This window comes from Gekko japonicus, unplaced genomic scaffold (genome assembly GCF_001447785.1).
Source record: "Gekko japonicus isolate JY-2015 unplaced genomic scaffold, Gekko_japonicus_V1.1 scaffold215, whole genome shotgun sequence".
Taxonomy (NCBI): domain Eukaryota; kingdom Metazoa; phylum Chordata; class Lepidosauria; order Squamata; family Gekkonidae; genus Gekko; species Gekko japonicus.
The window spans coordinates 376,419-397,480 of NW_015160215.1; the positions used below are offsets into that span (position 1 = coordinate 376,419).

General features: G+C 42.3%; 1 protein-coding gene across 1 annotated transcript in view; it reads left to right on the plus strand.

The window, feature by feature from the left end:
- The window catches only part of GRIP1 (glutamate receptor interacting protein 1), a 187,999-nt gene that overhangs the window by 5,891 nt on the left and 161,046 nt on the right, over positions 1-21,062 (plus strand). The window contains exon 2 of the mRNA XM_015410502.1: positions 16,010-16,090. Coding sequence (XP_015265988.1) covers positions 16,010-16,090 — 81 coding nt within the window. The remainder of the gene's footprint in view (positions 1-16,009; positions 16,091-21,062) is intronic.

Consider the following 21,062-nt stretch of genomic DNA (forward strand, 5'->3'; position numbering starts at 1 on the left):
CCCTCCCCCCACGAGTATTGCAGGTCCCCTTTCTTGTACAGAATACTATAAAGTTACTACCCCTGACTTGGCTAGCCCAGGGTAGCCTATTAGATCACAGAAGCTAAGCAGGTCTGCCCTGGTTAGTACTTGGATGGGAGACCACCAAGGAATACCAGGGTCATAATGCAGAGGCAGGCGATAGCAAAACACCTCTGAACATCTCTTGCCTTGCAAACCCCACAGGGTTTCCATAAATCAGCTGTGACTTGAAGGCAACAACAACAACAATAATGTTATTGAATATGGTACCATGATAACAGACCAAACAAGGTTCTGGTTACCCAAATGAACTGTGTTTAGGGTTGCCAATTTCAGTTTGGGAAATACCTGGATATTTGGGAGTGGTGCCTAGGGATTACCGAGTTTTGGAAGGGGAGGGAGCCATAGAGTTTGTCATCTAGGGGGAAAAAAGAGTTTGTCATCTGAAGCCACCATTTTCTCATGGGGGACTGATTGCTGTAGTCTGGAGATCAGTTGTAATTCTGGGAGAACATCAGGCTCCGCCTTAAGGTTGGTACCCCTATCTGGAATGGATTTCCAACTACATTTCTTAATAAGTATTCTACTACAGACATCCCTAGTAGAAAAAAAGTATTGTACAACTTGTTTACTAATGCTCAGAATGCAAGTAGAAACAGTAGATCATATACGCCTTCAACATTTAAGTTTATCATTACCAGTGGGTGTGGTGAGAATGTAAACAGAGAAAGAGAGAGAATTTCAAAATATTTCTTATATCGGCAGACCTTGCTTCGATTATAAATCTCTCGGTATAGTGATCTCTGTGGTAGTTTTATAAAAAATTCATTTTTCATTCTGGGAACATCATCCAGTGAACATTTGAGCCAACATAAAAAAGTAAATATTGATAGAATGTGAAATCACTTTAACTTGGCAGTTGTAGAATGACAATAATGATGAACCTTACACTTTCCCTGAAGTAAGCCCTACTGAAGTAATTTTCAAGTAGATTAGCAGAGGACGGACTTCCAAGTAAACATGCCTAGGATTGATCTATTATGGTCTCTTAGTTCTTGATTGAATAATCCACTTGAATAACTAGCAGCATTTCTTACCTTGTTCAGTTGGTGTTAATGGAAAAAAAGCAATTTCAGTCATAGCAATTCTGAACAACAATTACCTAAAGCTAAACTCTGCATAGGTGATGCACAGTCCATGTGTTTTTAAAAGCAGATAGCATATATTGCACATATTGGGTTGGATCTGGCTGATCATTTCCACTGATGAAGGGGGGGGGCATTTTTGCCACTGCAGATCTCAGATTCTCCCTCCACCCCATACTGTTCAGGGGTGGGGTGTTGCCTGTCTCCAGGAGCAGCACTTCAGGGAGGCATTGGGGGTTGCAATGATACAGGAGAAATAGTTCTGCTAAACTGACAGAAATCCTTCCACCAGCAAAGATTTTCAAGATGGGATCTAAGCCATTATGACTGTATTGTGAAATTTTAGTCAGCAAATTTAGGCCACAGTGTAATAATTTATTAATGATATAACACAATTGGGATTAGGCATAAAGGCGTAGCTGAATCTCATTGTGTGTGACACAGAAGTTCCTGATTAATTTAATCTGTTGCTGGGCACTAGCTACCATCAGTGATCCTGCTCCCATTTCGTGACACAGAAATTGTGTGTGTAAATAAAGCCTCACTGCCTGCTGGCAGAGACACGAAAATGGCTAAAGTCAACTATTTGGAGTCAGGCTCATATCAATGATCTAATTACTAATCTTACTTTGGTGTATTTTTAAAATATTATTTTACTGATAGATTTAATCATGTTTTGTCCCTTGAAAGTGCCATCAAGTAGCAGACAACTTATGGTGACCCCCTCATGAGGTTTTCAAGGCAAGAGACATTCAGAGGTGGTTTCCCATTGCCCGCCTCTGCATAGTGACCCTTGTATTCCTTAGTAGTCTCCCATCCAAGTACTATCCAAGACCAACCCTGCTTGGCTTCTGAGAACTGACAAGATTGGTCTCTCTGGGGCCATTCGGATTAGGACTCAGAAGAGCTATTAATTTATAGTCATAAAATATTTAACATCGTACTTCTACATCTTAATATAATAGTCCAATGTGAAACCTTTTCTAAATATGCAAAAAATTAAAATCTTCAGCTAGGCTCTATATAATGTGATTTGTGTAAACAGTTTTTTCTGTTTTTTAACAAGTATTTAATTTGTTTCCTATGGGGAGGCAAGAGCTATCAGATAAAGCTGACACTGACCTAAAATTGCACTGATATTGAGAGTTTAGATATAATTGTGTCTCTTGGAGATTAAAGGCAAGTGCAACAAAAGAACCACGTAATCAGTGTGGTTGTCAACTCATTTTTTAGAGTAACTGCTTGAAATATATTATCAGCCACTAGCAATTTAAAATTAAACTCTTTGAACCATCTAGAAGATGATTGACCACTTCATTGATGATTTGCCCACCAACTCCCTGACACGCCAGAGTGAAAAAGGGCAATTTATGTGCATAACAGATCGCTGACATTTTGCAAGTTTATGAAGCAGATAATTCAGGCAATGTGTATTACACAGCTGGAAGAAAACACTACATCTATACATTGCTCTGACTCTTTCTCTAGTTTAGTAGTGATATAACTGTGGTCCAGATAGTTGCTCTAATTTTATGTCTTAAAATTGAAACTTCTGACAATGCTGTTCTCAGTCATTTTTAAAAAGCTTCTCTAAAATGTGACACCGTTACAGCTTCAAAATCATCTTCAGATTACTGGGTGGTTTTCCCCCAGCAGATTTCAAGAGCCAGTGTAATCATAAATTATTTTTGCTTGAATATTTTATTCTCTTCACCAACATTTAATATTTAGCATTTCATCCTATTTTTAATCTCTGTAGCACTTTGCACATATTAAAGCAAGAACTTCCCTCTTTAAATGTGTACTTTTCTGTATTTGATCAAGATACCATGCCAAGGCTTTTATGAATAATGTGATATTACTAACACGACGTCCCATATTGCTACTAATATTACTGCTGGCATTGAGCAGGCACTTGCATATATACTCTGAAATTACTGGACGTAAATTCGTGTGGCTTGGGCTGGAAATGGATAAGGAAAAATCCCATCAGCCTTCCATACCTATTGGCCGCATCTCCCTATCCCCAGTGGTTCACTAGAGCCACTAACAAATTGAGAACTTTAGGTTTAGACCCGTACCAACTTTTGGAAAGCGGCTATGTCAGGGCAAAATCTATTGTCATTCAACGTCTCAGAGATATTGAGCTGCAAGCAACTCACTCCGCAACTCCGCCGCTCTATAAATCTCTGAAACCCGAAATTTATATGACCACTCCTCAATATTTAGCTAATATCTCCAACCCAAATCATAGATGGGCTTTCTCCAGAGCCAGATTTGATGCTTTTCCATCGGCAGTTCTTTCTGGAAGATTTCAACGTATCCCAAGGCATTTGAGACTTTGTTCATGCTCCTCTGAGTCAATAGAGACCCTCCCCCATATTTTATTTTATTGCTCTTATTATGCAGAAGAAAGAGCCCTCTTAATTACACCTATATTAAGGTCACTTAGGGTCCAAGGACAACTAGCAATTCATTCTGAGGAACTTGTGCTGAAATATCTATTGGAGGACAAATCCATTGCAATATCAAGGAATGTTGCTAAATTTCTTTTTATTGCATTTGCAAAGCGCAAGCTCCTCCTTAATACTATTTATGATGTCTCCTCTCTGTAATGTTTTGGTAACCTGGGTTTGCTTTTTTGATCCTGTATGCTGTTTGATGGGTCTTTGACCGTAATAAATAATGCAAAAAAAAATTAATCCCATCAGCCACGGTCTTCATTAAGATTATTCACAGATGAGAATACTTAATAAGAGTTTGGTGGCCTCAACCTCATCAAACACAACTCAGAGAATCTCTGAGATTCTCGAGTCCATTTTCACAACTTTTCTAAAGAACAGTTCTGAAATTTGATGGAGTAATGTGTGGTAGTTTTTGAGAGTGGTATAAATTGTCCTGTTATATGTGACCATTTTACCCTTTTATGAGAACACCCAGAGACTCTGCCTCTATATGGGTCACGATGAGAGCTAAGATCAATGCCCATTTAACTCCAAGATATGCTGGCATATCTGGAAATATGGAAGCATCAAGCAGCATCAGACCAGTGTGAGTCTGACGCTAGCATAGAAAAGAGGACTACTGGGGGGGGGGGGGGTTGTGGGCAGACCAGGGCCTGGCTGGCATCCTAAGATGCCTTGGTCACACTACCCTTGCACCAGTGCAATGATTACATCACTGATGACCCTGGGAGAGCTTTTTTTAAAAAACATATAGCACATTAACAGGGAAAACACAATTGTGCACCCACCAACTTCCACTGTGCCCACAAGCCCTGCTGCATCTTAGGTTGGCGGCAAAGCATGCAGCTTTTCACAGCCTTCCTAAGCAATATATTAACCCCTCTCAGAATCCCTGGAACTTAGATGATAGGTTAGATTGCATAGGGCCACAGTTATCTGGTCTCATGTCATGCACAGTTAGAATACACGTGGGGAGACTATGGTGATGGGAACCCCAGAGAAAGGATACTCTGCACTAACTGTGAAGGGAAGATACAATCATTGTTGTAGCATGTGTTCAACACTTCTCTGCCAAGATCCTTTACAAATTCTCTAGTTCAGGATATACACTCAGCCAACTGGAAGGTAAGGACAATGCAACTCACACAGGTAAACAAGGGTATAGATTCCCCTGCCCAAGGCTGTGACTGCTGCATTTTCCCCCCATGCCCCTGCTACCCATCCTGTTTCTTTCACCAGCGGCCTCCCCTCCCAAAGGTTTTTAAAAATGTAATTCTATTTGTATCCAATGGGGACCCAAAGCACCTTACATCACTCTCCTCTCCTCCATGTTATCCTCAAAACAACCCTGTTTGGTAGGTTAGGCTGAGTGTGTGTGACTGGCCCAAGGTCAGGAGCAGTTCAGCAACGAGTGTGTGTGACTGGCCCAAGGTCAGGAGCAGTTCAGCAACGAAGCACTCATATGCTAACATTGACACACACCCCCAATCTCTCCCAGGTCCACAACTCCCCTTCCCATCATCATCATCATCCCCCTCCCCTTGCAGAACTGCAGCGGCTCATCTGCAGAGGTGTGCATTCACCTGTCTCCTTTGCTCTCTTTTTCTCTCTCTTTCATTTGTTAAATGGCTCCTCTTTGCAATGACTTGGAAGTTAGAATACATGGGGGTCTCCATGAAGCTGGTGCAGCGCTACAGCACATATACCCAAAAAACCACCCTGGCAAAAAGCAGAAAAACAATCCTCAAATGTGAATTTGTACAGATGGAAGACTGACAGGAAAAGACTGAAGAAAACATGTCCGTGTCAACTGATCGCACCGATAGCGCGATCGTCAGAACCACCACAACACTGATGAAAATGTGAAAGGCAGCTGCAGTCTGCAAAATGCCTAGGATTGTGGTTCAAAGGAATGTTGGGTTAGAATAAATACTGTGGTGAATTATATAGAGTGCTGCAGAAATTGAACACCTAAATATTCCAAAGAACTGCAGCAAGCAACTCTGCAGAATTCTGGAATTTCTTCAAATGCTGTTGTTGATGCATACATGAAGCCAGCAAATCATCATGAGCAAAAAATAAGCAGAAGGTAGCCTTATTCCTGATTACCACAAGGCCAGCCAATGATGTTTTTGTGGTGTGAAGTTAAGCCAGGCTGAGAGGACAGGCTATGATACAGTTATAACAATGCATAGAAAACATTTCAAAGACTGAAGGGCACTGATCCAAAGCTACAGGAAAGTGTTGTGAAAGACATGTTCTTAGTTTTTAGTCAGAACAGTCAGACTGTGCCAAGCAGCTGAGATTGCCAGCATCAGGTGTAAAACCCAGAAACTGTCCCTAGAAACAGAGTGGCCTAAATGCAGAAAGAACGCTAGCCAAAAGACCAGGAAACTCCATGGCAGACAGTGGCAAAATCATCCCTGAAGCAGTGTAAACAAAAGCACCAGCTGTGGCTTTGTACAATGGCTTGCACTAGGACAGGGGTCTGCAAAGTCTGTCTCTAGAGCCAGATGTGGTTCTGTACAGTACCAATGAAAGCTCTTTTAAGAAGATAATGAAATTTCTAAATTAAGGTATATTGGAGAGGTAAGGTGGGATGATAGAATATTTATTTAAATATTTATATTCTGTTTTTAAGGGACCCAAAGCAGCTTACACGAGTAGAAGAAAAAATAATGAATAATGTACCATCAAGTTGCAACCAGCACTTGGTGACCCCATCCACAAGGGTCTTGGAGGCAAGAGAGGAGCAGAGGTGCTTTGCCATTGCCTTTCTCTGCATACCTACTCTAGTCTTCCTTGGTGGTTTCCCATCCAAGTAGAAACCATGGCCAACAATGCTTAGTTTCACAGCTCTGACAAGCTCAGCCTAAACTGGGCTAAGAAAGACACCATATAAATAAGCCAATAAGAAACACAATCCAGTTAACAGTAATCTAACTGCAAACCATCCACAGAGTTATGCCAGTGCACTAAAACAGTCAGCATGTTCATTTGCATCTATATTACCTGTTTATTTTTGTTTACTTTATTTATACCCCACCTTTCCCCTCAATGGGGTCCAAGCAGCTTATGTTGTTCTCTCCTCCATTTTATACTCACAACAACCCTGTGAAGTAGGTTAGGCTAAGTGTGAAGGACTGGTCCAAGGTCAGCTTGCATGTGTGATCACAGAGTGGTGATTTGAACCTGTGTCTCCTGGATCCTCATTCAATACTCTAACCACAACACACACTTACTCTGAGACCTCATGTGTGCCACATTTTCTTTTAGCCCCCCCATAGGGGATTTTTTTATTTGCATTTTCTAAAAAGTACAAACTATAAAACTACAACGAAAATCAGGGCAGGGAACTACATATGATAGACGAAAGTAAAGAAAACCCACTAAAAACCCAAGAGATGGTAGTCATACAAACTGCTTAACAATTTTAGCTTACAACACATAATTCAGTTCAATTTCGTTGAATGTGGTCATCTAACAATCATTTTATGCTAATCATTTGATTTTAAACACCTCTACTTCTGACTTCTAAATAAGAGCAATATAAGACTCATAACAATACATTTTAAGAGCATTCAGTGTATGATAACATCTTATTTTTTATATTTTGGCTTTCTCAAACGATAGCTTGTCTTCGGGGCAGCTGCCCCTAATTTAGAGTCTGAATCCTCATCTGATGTTGCCGCTTCTCCTTCTCCTTTGCTGCCTTTGGTGCTGCCTTCTTTCTCTGCTTCAACCTCTCCTGATGGACGACTATGTAGATGCAGAAATTCTCGTGCCTTTTCAACAGAGTCAATTTTTTCTTTCCATCCATAAATTTAAAGATTGTTCCTTCGGGTACCAGCCATCTGTAGGGGATATTTTTCTTTTGTAAGAATGTCACCAAGTCTCTGTATTTCCTCCTCTTTCTTCTTATTTCAAATGGAATGCCTTTTAATACTTTTATTTCTTTGTCTTTGATCTTCAAGGTAGATCCATTTGTCGCTTTGAGAATTTGATCTCTCACTTGTCGTCTAGAGAATCTTATAATCACTTCCCCAGGCAGATTATTCTTCCTTGTAAATTCTGGATATGATCTATAGATCATATCTATTTCACTTTATAAAATGTCCGTTTTTATATCTGCCATAGGTCCTAATGCATCACACATAGTCTGTTTCAGATTCTCAGATTTTTCTTCAGGAATCCCTTGAAATCTTAAGACATAGCTTGCTCTCTCCATTTGTACCTGTAAAAATTGAGACTCCTCCATCAATCTCTTTCCCCCCCATCACCTACAGTTATTTTTGGAGCTTTTTAGTGTTGGTATCTACCTCTTTTACCTCTTATTCAATTTTATCTGTTTGTTTTTTTTACTATTTCAGTCAATTGCAATTACTGTGCGTCAAATTTGCTGTGTAAAGCTGTTACTTGTTCCAGCAGGGGTCGCAATGCTTCCGTCAGCATCTTTTGTAGCTCCATAGTCATGTCCTGTCTAGGGGCAGGACTCGCTGGGCCATCAGTTCCGGCAAGAAGTTTTGGTTTAACTTGTTTGTCTTTCTCGTCCTTTCTCATGGGCACCATGTTTGAGATTGTTTACAATTTCTCAAAGTTATCACAGTCTCTGATTCTCCCAACGCAGCTTTGTAAGTTCTTAACTGCTTTTAATTTCAGTCTCTCTTGCTTCAATGTTCCACCCACCCTTTTTACTTAAAATGCAAAGTTCGCTTAGTTTCTTTTCTTCACGGGGGAGAGTCCCCCCCCTCACTTTTAAAGGGTGAGTTTCCGCTTAGTTTTTGGTGCTTCTTGCTTAAACTCCAACTCACATTTCAATGCTGGATCCGCTTTACTTTGCAAATCGCTCGGCCACCAATTCTTGCTTCGGTGTGGGCTTCTACTTCCCATTCAGGGCACTCTGCGGCAGGACCTTCAGGGCATTAGAAAAGCCCCCCTTCAGCGGCAGGATAGCTGGAGGAAGAGCTTTCTTGTGCCCCATGGCTAGGAACCTCCTACAGAGGTTCCAGGGGTGGCACAGACACTCGTGCCCCCTCTTTACTGCGGGCTCTGGCAGTCCTCTCCCAGAGGATCGGGAGAGGCGACCGCCAAAACCAGAAACCATGTGTGCCACATCTTAATCAAGGACTCATAACTTCCCATGCTTGGGCTACAGAAACATTAGCTATTATTAATCATTGTTATCAGTAATGTTAAATTGTGTATTTTCAGTTATGCAAATGGCCTTTCTTATACTAGCAGTTTGTTGTTCTCTTGTTCTGAATGTTAACAAAGTTTGCCTCTTTAGTTATAAAAGGCTGCTGACCTCTACATTAGCTTTTCTCTCCTATTTCAGAGGTGTAGTAATTTTGCTAGAGGCTAAAATCAGAAGCAACAAGTGAAAGGCAATAGCAATATCAAACCAATGAAGAGCAATAAGAGACAGTATTGAAGAATGCAAGGAGCCGTGCTGATCCACTTTTTAAAAAAAGTTCTGTAGTGGTATTTTATTGCGACCAACAAAAATATCATGAAATAGCAAGCTTTTGAGTTCCCCAAAACTCTTCATCAGGTTAGATGTTAAGTACAATGGGGGGGGGGGGGGCATAATTACAGTTATCCACAGTAACAATATCTACTGATATGGGATTAGATAAAATGTGATGACGATTTATATGACGGCAATACGGTAGCTGTTTTCATAGCATTTTTGTTACAAAAACATGGGTGAAAAAGGTTCTGTTAACCTGATAGCTCATATACATAAACCCCTTCAAAATGAGCTAAATATCTATCTTTCTATAGAAAATGCAGTTCTTAGCTGCATAAAAAGCTTTTTCTGTAGTCACTGAGTTAGGGGAATTGCTGGCACAGCAGTTGCCTCAGAACAACATAATGACTTGCTGGAAATTGTTTATTTATCCCAGGCTGTCTAATCTCTCAGCCAGAGGAAATTAAAAAAAAAAAAGACTAGTAATGAATTCAGCTCAAGAAACACATCTACATAGTGATCCCATTTCTACTATGGTTGTAGATATAAACACCTGCAACATGAATCCCCTGGAAATAAGAGAAGTAAAATTGCATGTTATTTGTTGTTGTTGTTCAGTCGCACAGTTGAGTCCGACTCTTATTTGCATGCATATGCCCATGCACTAATCTAGGGTAAACATGATTAGGTGCCTTACTGAATAAGCATTTAATTTGTTTAGTGGGTTAGTGTTACTAAATAATGTTTCAGTGGCTAGATAGATTTGGATCTGGGAAAGCTATTTTCATATCTTCATGCTACAGATTAGCTGTGCACTCCAGTACAGAGTTACTCCAGTCTGAATTAACTGATCTCAGTTGGCTCAGACTGGAGTAAGCTGCAGTCTGCATAAGCAGGTGCCCTCAAACTCTTTTAGCTTCAATCACCCATTCTTTAAAATGGGTATTAATGGGTATTATCAGGGTTTTTGAGGTCAGATCTAATAAAAATTACATTATACTTTTCAAATTTAAAAGTCCTATCTAGTTATTAATAGCAGTAGTGGGGGGTGGGGAGAGCATAACTGCCTTGTGGATCTGGTCCACTATTCTGGTCCACTATTCTACTTCCAAGAGTAAATAATCAGATTTAACTGGGAGCGGCCAAACAGGGCATGCTGGCAGTTGCCACTAAGTAGCTGCCCATAAACATTGTTCCTTATTGGTTTTCTGTGTCAATTCATCATGAGACACCCCCCCATAAATCATCATCTTGACCTATCACAACTGGTTAATCATCCATCCCCTCTGATATGCACTTTGTATAGGGATTTATTTATTTATCCTATGGCAGAGTCACACATAGGAAGCATATAATATAATATATGTCACATCTCCCTGGAAAGCATGGTGTTCACATTCCTGTGACAGATGGAAAATAGTTTAGTGGGCTGCATCAGAAGTGCATTTGGGTCCTAGTGTTTTGCCCGATTTATAACAACAGGTCTGAAGAACTGCCAAAGCCTGCTCATATTCTGTTAATCATCTTCCATACTTTATGTAGCAAGTCATATCCTGTGGGCCTCTTGTTGGTGTTAATCAAATTATAGATATCAGGTGGAATTGATTGCATCCATGTTTGCAACCATTTATTCCCCAGAATGAAATTGCAGGATTTGTGCAGATCTTATTGCTAGGTGTTGGGATCTTAGTCTGGATAAGCCTGTGTCTTTATGAATGGGCATCTCTCTGTTTTCAGTTATCTTTCTATGTTCATGAGGAAGAGCATCTTGTCTTTGGAGATGTGGGGGGGCGATGTGGCACAATGTGGGTAGCCAATAGGTCAGAGTGGGTTTCAAACTGCCAAACTACAGATCTTCAGGTCTGCAGCTCAGCGTCTTAACCTCTGAGCCACCACGACTCACTGATTGACTGACCCATAATTACTCAGAAAGTTCTATTGTTCACCATGTTATTTAGGAATTGAAATCATGTTCTCCAGGGGAATACTAGTAAAAACTTGTACAGCAGACCATCTCTCTTTACAGTGTCATAAGAAGCAGTCCAATTGACAAAAACTGCTTATGTCTTCAGACATTTCTGATACCCTGCTAAATGGAAGTTGTTAAGCTGAGAACCTGGTCTTTACAACTATGATGGGTTCTAAATCCTGCTTGCTCTATTGGGACATATTTGTTAATTCTATATGTTTGTTAATTCTATCACCGATTCTGTTCAGGATTAGTTTCTCAAGGAGTTTATAACAGGATCTCAGAAGGGAAATAGGTCTGTAATTTTCCACCAGATGTTTTGGTTTTTGGGGTTTCAGAATAGCAACTATCTTTGCTTTCTTGAATTCCCCTGGGAGTCTTCCTGTTGTCATGATGTCAGTGAGAAACTTTGCAAGCCACTTCTTAGTGAACTTGGCGCTGTTAATCTCTATCCTTCGGAGCTCTGGACAGGGATACCAGTTGGGCAGCTACTTGGTTTGATGTTACCTCTGGATTTCCTTGGAGTACAGGTGGGCTTGCACCTAGCTTTTTCAACAGGCTCCAGGCTTTCCAACTGGAATGTCTAAAATCCAAAATCGTAGTTGCTTCAGTCCATTTTTGTCTACACACAGTGTCAAGTTCATGGAGTAGTTCATCTGCTGCTTCTGGGTCTTTGCTGTCGAGGAAATTTTGATACAGACTCTCACTCTGTTCGCTCCAGCCTGGAATATATTCTTTCCAATATCCTCGAGGAATGTGCCTTTTCACTGTAGATATAGAGATTGGCAATGACATCCTTTTAAAGTTCCAGATGTTTGTCAGATGCTTTTGTAGCCATGTTAACATCTATCTGAACAAAATTATATATGAAGTTAATCTATGGTCTATACATGGCCCTAATCCATAGATTTAAGTATCCACAAATTTAGTCAAGTTCAGAATTAGATATATTGATATGGATTTTCCTCTACCTCCTTTAGTCTTCAGTTAATTAATATCCTTTAGTGCTCAACTGGTTAAAATCTATCTGTCCCATACACAAATAGTGAATTTGTCTGGATGGGATTCTAATACCCATGGGAGAGTACACACATTAATACAGCATTTTTCTTAATGTGTATCACTGATTTAAATGCACAGACATATTCGCAGGACAGGTGATTTCCACCTATAATCATATTAGATGGAAAACAAATGTGTTACAACCTGAAATATGTTTTGCTTTCAATTGCCTGTAAAACTAGGACCTCTTCTCCTATCTATCTGAAATACATTAAAGGACATCCCTTGAGTAATGGCATAATCCAAAATGGACACAAAACAAAGGAATCACAGCTCAAAGTGTATTTCCGTTTCAATTAATGAAAATCAGAACAAATATGATAATGAAAACAAACTAATATAAGTATAAATATAATGTAAATTGTCAAAGTTTTTGAAATGAAAATGCATACTGAAGTTAAAAACAATGCTCATTCCTATTGGAAGTTCTGTGAAATTCTGGGGAAACATAACTACTTATATTTTCTGAAATTACCTGTTTTGTTTCAATCTGTCCATTTCCGTGGCCCTCATTAGGGGAGTCCAGATCCATTCTCTGAATTTCAGCGTACATTTTTTAAAAAATATATAAAACAAGAAGTGTTGGCAGCATTTTACCTGGTTCTCAGTAAGAAATAAACCCGATTCTGTTTTCCAGGGTTGTTGGGGGGGTTTGGCCAATGGCTGCAAAAGCATTTGACCAACAGTTGGAACTTTTAAAATAGTTTTATTTGAAGCTTTTAGGCTGTATTGAAGATTAGCAATTGTTGAACTATCCTGTGATACTCCACAATACCCTTTGCCCCTCTTACCATATTTTAGGCCATGCTTACTCCCCTGATGCAATATTACTACAGATCTTTTCTGCATTGTCCCCACCTGAAATTCTGTTCACATTTTGGGGGTTCAAATTACCTTTCTTGTTTGAGGAGCAACACCACAGGAATCTGTCAATCTTTGGATTTCTAGACTTTTTAGAAATAGTGGCAAGCAGACGGATTGCTGCTATTTTAATTTCCTTGTATTCATTCTCATCCCTGCTCTTTCTATCTTACCAATAAAGTACATTGCAGAAAGGAATCTTGTTGATGTGGTCAGGTCAGCACCTACATGCTGTGTATCACCAACGGTTGTCAACATTCATAAGGTAGGAGTAGGGAAGACAAGAACCAAAGGCTTAGATCCCACAGAATATTTCCACAGGCAGAGGGACATGCACTCACAGAATGCAATTTTCTCACCTTCCCCCTTCTGCAGCAGCCTAAAATGGCCCCTGAGGCCCCCTGGATCAGGATTTCAGGTTGTTCCATGAGCACATATCCCTCCACCTGCAGAAATTCCCTTTGGGATCTAAGATAAATTAAAGCTGGGGGAAACTACTGCACAGAAAAGGATCTCGTCAGATCTCAGAAGCTAAGCAGGGCCAGTACTTGGATGGGGGACCACCAAGGAAGACTCTGCAGAGGAAGGCAATGGCAAACCACATCTGCTACTCACTGGCCTTGAAAGCCCCTTGCTGTGGTCACCGTAGGTTGGTTGAGTCTTGACAGCATATATGTACATAAACTACTGGATGCATGCTGATATCTGATTTTTTGAGATTCCCATGTTAAACTGGAGGAAAGAAAAGACAAGTGGAACGCTGAGTGGAGTCAGTCCAAGGAACTGCAGGAAAACAGAGCCTGAGAAATGCATTCTGCCCTAACGATTATGTTCTTGTTCCATATTTTTCCCTGAAAGAGAAGGCTTATATGACAGCATAGTGGATTCTTCCTGGTTTTCACTTTGTACTTTTTTAAAAATTACAGGTTTTACCTTACTGAATGGAATATTATGATGGAAATTTGTGACAGGGCAGGCAACCCTTGAGATTTTTTTCAGGAAAAAAATAAAATCTGAGGAGAGTTAGTCAAAATTAAAAATATATATATTAATCTGCTGATTTCTGCTGCATCTTGGGATGACACTCAAGATAACTTTAGTCTTTGATGTGCTTTTCCGTTTCTTTTTTAAGCATGTGGTTTAAATTGATTGGCAATCACAATTCAAAGGGAAAAAACTGCAAACAGAAATATTTGATGGTACATTAAGAGTTGTGTGAGAACCAGAATGGAATCTAATTTTCTGTTATCTTTATTGCTTATTGAACAAAGGAAGTAAATGCTGTTCAGTTACTCAACTTCCACAGACAATTTCTTGATCCTCAGCAGCCCTTAATTATGCCTAAGCACCCTGTGGGAATATGAACCACTCCCGTGAGGCATGCCCAGGACGAGTTCAGGTTCTCACCGGGGGATTGGCAAGCAGTGCACAAAGTGTGCTGAATCTGCATGAGTCTGCTGAATTACTGAGAGCACAAACTTTGCAACATTCGGGCAAGATAGGAGAGTTTTAGCATAAAGAACATTTTATTCTAGTCTGATTCTAGTTAGAGGCTTCTTCATTTTGTAACGTTTTCACTGTACCATGTGTGAGCCTGCTTGATTCTAATAAAGCGCTACTGACAGGCAGTTCAAGGGAGACAGAACAGCTTGGGACAGAGAGAGAACTGAGCTTGGTCAGAAAGCTTCAAGAGATCTGTTGTGTTGTGTCGTTATTGAACCCTAAACCTACAGCACCCCTTAATGCTACATCCTGGATATAAATATTTTGGTCAAACTGGTACTGGACTTAAATAGCTTTCCCCCCATTAAATATAATGTTTATCATTGCTTTCTTTAAAAAAGTTCACATGGTTGCCTGCCCTGTCTAGGGTTGCCAAACCCCCCAGTTTGCCAGGGGTCCCCTGTTTTGGGGGGGGCTCTACCTGCCACCGGCCAGATGGCCAGTGGGGGAAGCCCCGCCCTCAACACCCACAGCCACCCCTCTCCCTTCTCTCTTGAGAAAGGGGTGGCTGCCTTTAAGTGCATGGAACCCGTGTTTCCTCCCAAGCCCGATCTCCGCTTGAGATCAGGCTTGCAGGGAAATGCCAGCTCGTGCACTTAAAAGGGAAACACCGGCTCCTTTAAGTGCAGGGAACTGGCGTTTCTGGTGATCCAGCGTGCGGGGGGGGGGGTGGCGGACATCCCCAATGTGACATCATCACGTCGGGGATGCCCCGCCCTCTCCAGGAACACCCCCAAAGTCCCCCACTGGGGGTGGAAGATGGACTTGGCAACCCTAGCCCTGTCACATAGAAAACTAAATTTTGAATGACTGGTCTGTGAAAGATTCCTCACATTGCTACTAGAATACAGCTGCTTTATAGTGGCTGCGGGCACACGGGCAGGAAAATGCAGGGGGGGAAGTGTGGCTGTCTATCACGACATTAGAAAAGAGCAAGAGCCCAGTAGTACCTTAAAGACTAGCAAAATATGTGGCAGGGTATGAACTTTTGTGAGTCACTGCTCACTTCCTCAGATTCACGAAAGCTCATACCCTGCCACATATTTTGTTAGTCTTTAAGGTGCTTCTGGACTCTTGCTCTTTTCTAATGTCGTGATAGACAGAACAATTACCTGATTTAGTATGAAGCACCTTCATATGTTGAAAGACATGCCTGCAGTTCTTCAGGTTGTGACTAAAATATGGAGTAATCTATTCCTGATCAGTTATTTTCTGTGTGTAAGAACAAAGGCATACTTGTAATGGCGTCTCACTTTATACGCCTCAAATGAAATGGACACCCATGAAGTCATTCATACATTATGTGTCACATTCATTTTAAATTTCTTAGAGAGTCATGTGAAATGGCCATGATGGCTGTGTGCAGTAAAATGGAAGTATAGTGATATTTTTCTAATCCTGATATATAAATGTTTCTCTTACTGCAGTGCAGCAGCATCTGTGGAGTCAGTAGAAATGTAAGCCGCACATAATAACTTGCCACTGAAACTGTCAACATTTTCTGTTGTTTCAGATGAGAGTCCATATACTAAATCTGCAAACCAGACAAAACCACCTGAAGGAGCATTAGCTGTAAGGAGACAAAGTATTCCAGGTATATTACTATTTTTAGTTTCAAATAACTCTTATCCTACTGTTGTGAGGAAATTGAATTAATTAGGTAACCTTTGTTCTTCTTGTGAAAATCACTTCAAATTGATTGGGCAGGTTAAAGCTGTAACGCTTTCTAATTAACTACAGTACAAGCTGTTACTACAACAACAGTGGCAAAGAAAGGAGAAATAGGTCCTGGAGATCACTCCTGCAGTGACACACGTCATTTTGCACTTTGTATAAGAAGAATGAGTAGTACAAGTGCAAGTTGCTCCTTGTTGATAATGTCCAAATTTTGCAATGGGCACATGCTGTAGAACGTCATATTTGTCTCATTAATTCTACCATGTATCTAGGTATAGAGATGTTTGAGCAGGGAAACACAGTGGCTTGCAGGAGCATCATAAGCAGAGTTACGCTCTTCTATGTCCACTGAAATCTTAGAAGGGTGTAACTCTGCTTAGAATTGCACTGCTAAATACTTAAGATAATTTATGTTTTGTAATTTTTCCATAGTCCTGTAAATCAGATCTAGCCCATGTCTTGCTTCCAAAAGTAGACAGCAATAATCAAAGACTTTATAATGTGACATATGTCGTCATTTGTTGCTATCTTCTGGCTGTAGAGTTTGGCACTGGAAAATGAACTAAAGCTGTCATATCTTGAAAAGTTGTCAGAAATGTGCTCTAAAGACAGACATGTGCAGACTCAAGGCTGGCTTGGTTTTGTTTTGATAGTGAGATGCAGGGCCCCTTAATTAATACTCAGAGATGCCTTGATCTCAGAGAAAGCATTCTTCTCAACCTGTAAGCTTGAAGGAGATGAGTTTCCTTTATGAAGACAGATAGAGGACGCAAGTGGGGTAGGTCCTCTCCCATGCATGCAGACTCCCCCCGCCTCTTGTGGATCATAAAAAGCTGTGTTTGGTTTAAAAGAAATGGGTGTGCCACAATATCTGATTGATCTTCTTCGTGGTCTCTGTGCATCACACCCTTGGGATATACTGCGCCTGCGCTGACCTTCTCGGTACCGGTAGCTAGCAAAAGGGATTTTCGCGCCTCTCCCAGGTCACGCGCCGGCTCCACTGCGCATGACCAAGGAGGGGCACGCAGATCCCGCCAGTTCTTTTCTGACCGCCGCGCTGGTAGGACGCCTTCTGCTTCGGTCTGTTAAGTACCTAACTTTTTGCTAAACTTGCGTTTAGTTAGTTTCCTTTTCTTTATTTTGTTTTTTGTAGTTAGCATTTTTTTCTTCGGTGTGTTTGTTCCTTGTCTTTAACGTTTCCCCCTCCGCTGGCCTATGGCCCCGCGGTGGGGTTGTTTCAAACGGTGTAAGACTTGCGGCCTTAAAATATCTCCCACCGACGGGCATTCGCTTTGCCTCGTCTGTTTAGGGGAGTCGCACTGTGTTTCTAAGTGCGGACATTGCCAGAAATTCTCGAACCAGATGAGAAAAAACAGGGCAGCTCGTCTGCACTTGGCTTTGATGGAGAAGGCGCTATCTCCACAGTCGTCTTCGCCGTTGGACACGTCCGGGCACGCCTCGATGTCCACCCTGGCTGCGGACACTTGTCCTCCCGTTTCGGGACCATCGACGTCGACGGTCGCAATCGATGCTTCGGCACCGAAACGATCGACGCCGATAAAAGACCACCCCGTACCTTCCAAGATCCGGAAGCAGGGGATATCTGATGCCGTACCTTCCAAGATCCGGAAGCAGGGCAAAGACTCACAGCAGTCGAAGAAACCTAAAACGGACAAGTCGAAAGTCCATAAGGTTTCAGCTAGTCAAGGTCGAGATCTCACGCAAGAACCTCATCACCTGATTGGTTCAGATCTCGACATCGACCTTACTCAGCAGACAAATCAGTCGCAATCTGATATGTCGAGTCGTCAATCCTCTCATGCTTCCCCGGAACGTGGAGTCGATGATCGACACCGACCGGCATCCCCTACTTTAACCTGGGATGAGAGACAGTGGCATTACTTGTATGGAAGCCGATACCCATACCCATGGGCTTTTCCTCCACCACCTCCACCTGACTGGGATCGTCAATCGGTGTCATCCCGCATCTCGCAGTTTCGGGATCGATCCTCGGCATCGAAGCAGTCCATGCCGATACATCCACCAGACCCGGCTGCACCCCCGGTCAACATGCCGACAACGCATCAACCGGAATTACCCGGATCATCCCCGGAACCATCCAATGTATCCTCCGATTCAGACGACTCCTCTGAACATATAGAGGACGTGAACATACAATCCACCCCACAGGATGTGGAAGCGGATCTGCCTATTTCTCCATCAGAGGATGTTAAGTCATATGGAGACTTTGTTCAACGTATGGCGTTGGACCTGTCTATGACTCCTACTCTCGTTGCCAGTTTCGTGGATGACAATGTTTTTGACATTATGCATTCCAACACTTCGCCTTCTGTGGCTCTTCCAATGACAAAAGTCCTCTTACAAACTACTAAGGACTTTTGGACCCATCCAGCCTCCATTACTGTATCCAATAAACGTCTGGATCACATGTACAAGATCCAAGAATCTGGGGCTGAGTTTCTATACACGCATCCTAAACCCAATTCTTTGGTCGTATCGTCGTCCACAAAAGGAAAATCGAGTCACTCAACGCCATCAGATAAGGAAGGAAAGAAGTTGGACTCGGTGGGCAGAAAATTTTACACTGTCGGTGCAATGGGCATTAAAACGGCAAATTATGCAGCCTGCATGGGCCGCTATCAGTTCAATTTGTGGAAACGCTTAAACGACTTCCTTCCACATGTACCAAAGGAATGTCAGCCTCAGATTAAGAGGCTTCAAAATGAAGGGATGGTACTGGCTAGACATCAAATTAGTGCTGCCAAGCATTCCTTGGAATCTGCTAGCAAGACTCTAGCAACTTCCGTAGCCCTACGCAGACATGCCTGGCTCCGTTCCTCCTCATTGCCATATGATACCAGATCGTCGGTGGAGGACCTTCCTTTTGAAGGCTCTGGACTGTTTAGTTCCACCACTGATACGGTATTACAGGAAATGGATAAGAGTATCAAGACGTCTAAAAGTCTGGGAATCTCTCCCCCAACTAAATACCCTAAGACCAAGCAATGGCCTAGACAATCTTGGTCTTCTAGACAACCGTACAACAAATCGCCTACGGATCAATGGCAAAGACCTCCCTCTTCTCAGTCAAGGTCTTTTCCCCCTAAGAATAAAGGACAATCATCGGGTGCCTATAAGTCGAAGTTTCCCAAGAATCCCAAACAGGGGCTTTGACTTCAGCCTTACTGCTCATACTCGCCTCGCTCCCTTTCTTCACGCATGGCTGGACATTTCTACAGACAAATGGGTTCACTCTATAATAAGAGATGGCTATCTCATAGAGTTTTCTCAAATCCCCACAATTTCCCATTTCGTCGGAACTCCAACGTCACCTGTCCTGATGCAAGAAGTACGATCTCTGTCACTGAAAAACGCTATAGAGATAGTCCCGGCGGCAGATCGTTGCCACGGGATTTATTCCAGATATTTCACGGTCCCCAAGAAGGACGGAGGACTTCGTCCAATTATGGATCTAAGATTTCTCAATCGATTCATTGTTTACAAAAAGTTTCGTATGACCACTTTGCAAAGTATTTTACCACTCCTGCCTCCAGGGACATGGATGGTCACTTTAGATCTCAAAGACGCTTATTTTCACGTCTCCATCCATCCTCGTCACAGAAAATTCCTCAGATTCACGGTCGGAGAGGACCATTATCAATTCAAAGCCCTCCCCTTCGGGCTCTCTACCGCCCCCAGGGTTTTCACGAAGGTAATGGTGGTTGTCGTCGCCCACCTTCGTCTTCAGGGCATTCAGATTTTTCCGTACATAGACGACTGGTTAATGGTGGCAGATTCAAAGGACTGTCTCCTTCAGCACATCACCATTACACTGTCGACCCTATCCTCCCTTGGAATTCTAGTCAATTTGCAGAAATCCATGCTGCAACCTGCAACTCGCGTGCAGTTCATAGGAGCTGTCATAGATTCCCTGGCCACTCGGGCCTACCTTCCTCGCCAACGGGCAGATACCATTCGTCTGGAAATTCGACGTTTGTTCCGATCCAATGTGACATCAGCAGTCCACGTTCAGCGGATCCTGGGTCTCATGGCAGCCACCACCTCTGTGATCGAGTGTGCACGCCTTCGCATGCGTCCGTTGCAGCTTTGGTTTCTAAAGAAATTTCGCCCCTCCTTTCACCCCCCAAGTCTTCGACTAGTCGTGCCTCCTCAGGTCCTTACCTCCCTGCAGTGGTGGCTCGTGGACACCAATTTGCTGGCGGGTGCACCGTTCCAACCGATTGTTCCCGTGATGTCGATCACCACAGACGCCTCCCTGTGGGGTTGGGGTGCTCATACGGACGACACTTGTGTGGGTGCTCCATGGCAGCCCCTTTGGAAACGTCATCACATCAACTATCTGGAACTGCTGGCCGTAAAATTTGCCCTCAGATCCTTGCACAAACAGGTTGCAGGGAAAGCTGTGTTAATATTTACGGACAATACAACTGCAATGGCTTATATCAATCGCCAGGGCGGGACAGTGTCCAGATCCCTTTGCAGGCTAGCTATGGACATATGGGAAGAGTGCCTTCATCGGAATATCACTCTCCAAGCTGCCCATCTGCCAGGAACTTTGAACCAGCAAGCAGATTTCCTGAGCAGAGGAGGAGCATCGGACCACGATTGGGAGCTGAATTCAAAGTATCTCCTCCCTCTTTTTCAACGTCTGGGACATCCCCACATCGATGTTTTTGCAACTCGATTCAACAAGAAGTGTCCCATGTTTTGTTCCAGAGCGGGGTTGGACCCTCTGTCACTGGGGGACGGCCTGTTGATATCGTGGGCTCACAACTTTCTGTACCTATTTCCTCCGATTCCGCTGCTTCACAGGGTGTTGGTGAAAATACAACACGACAAGCCCCATT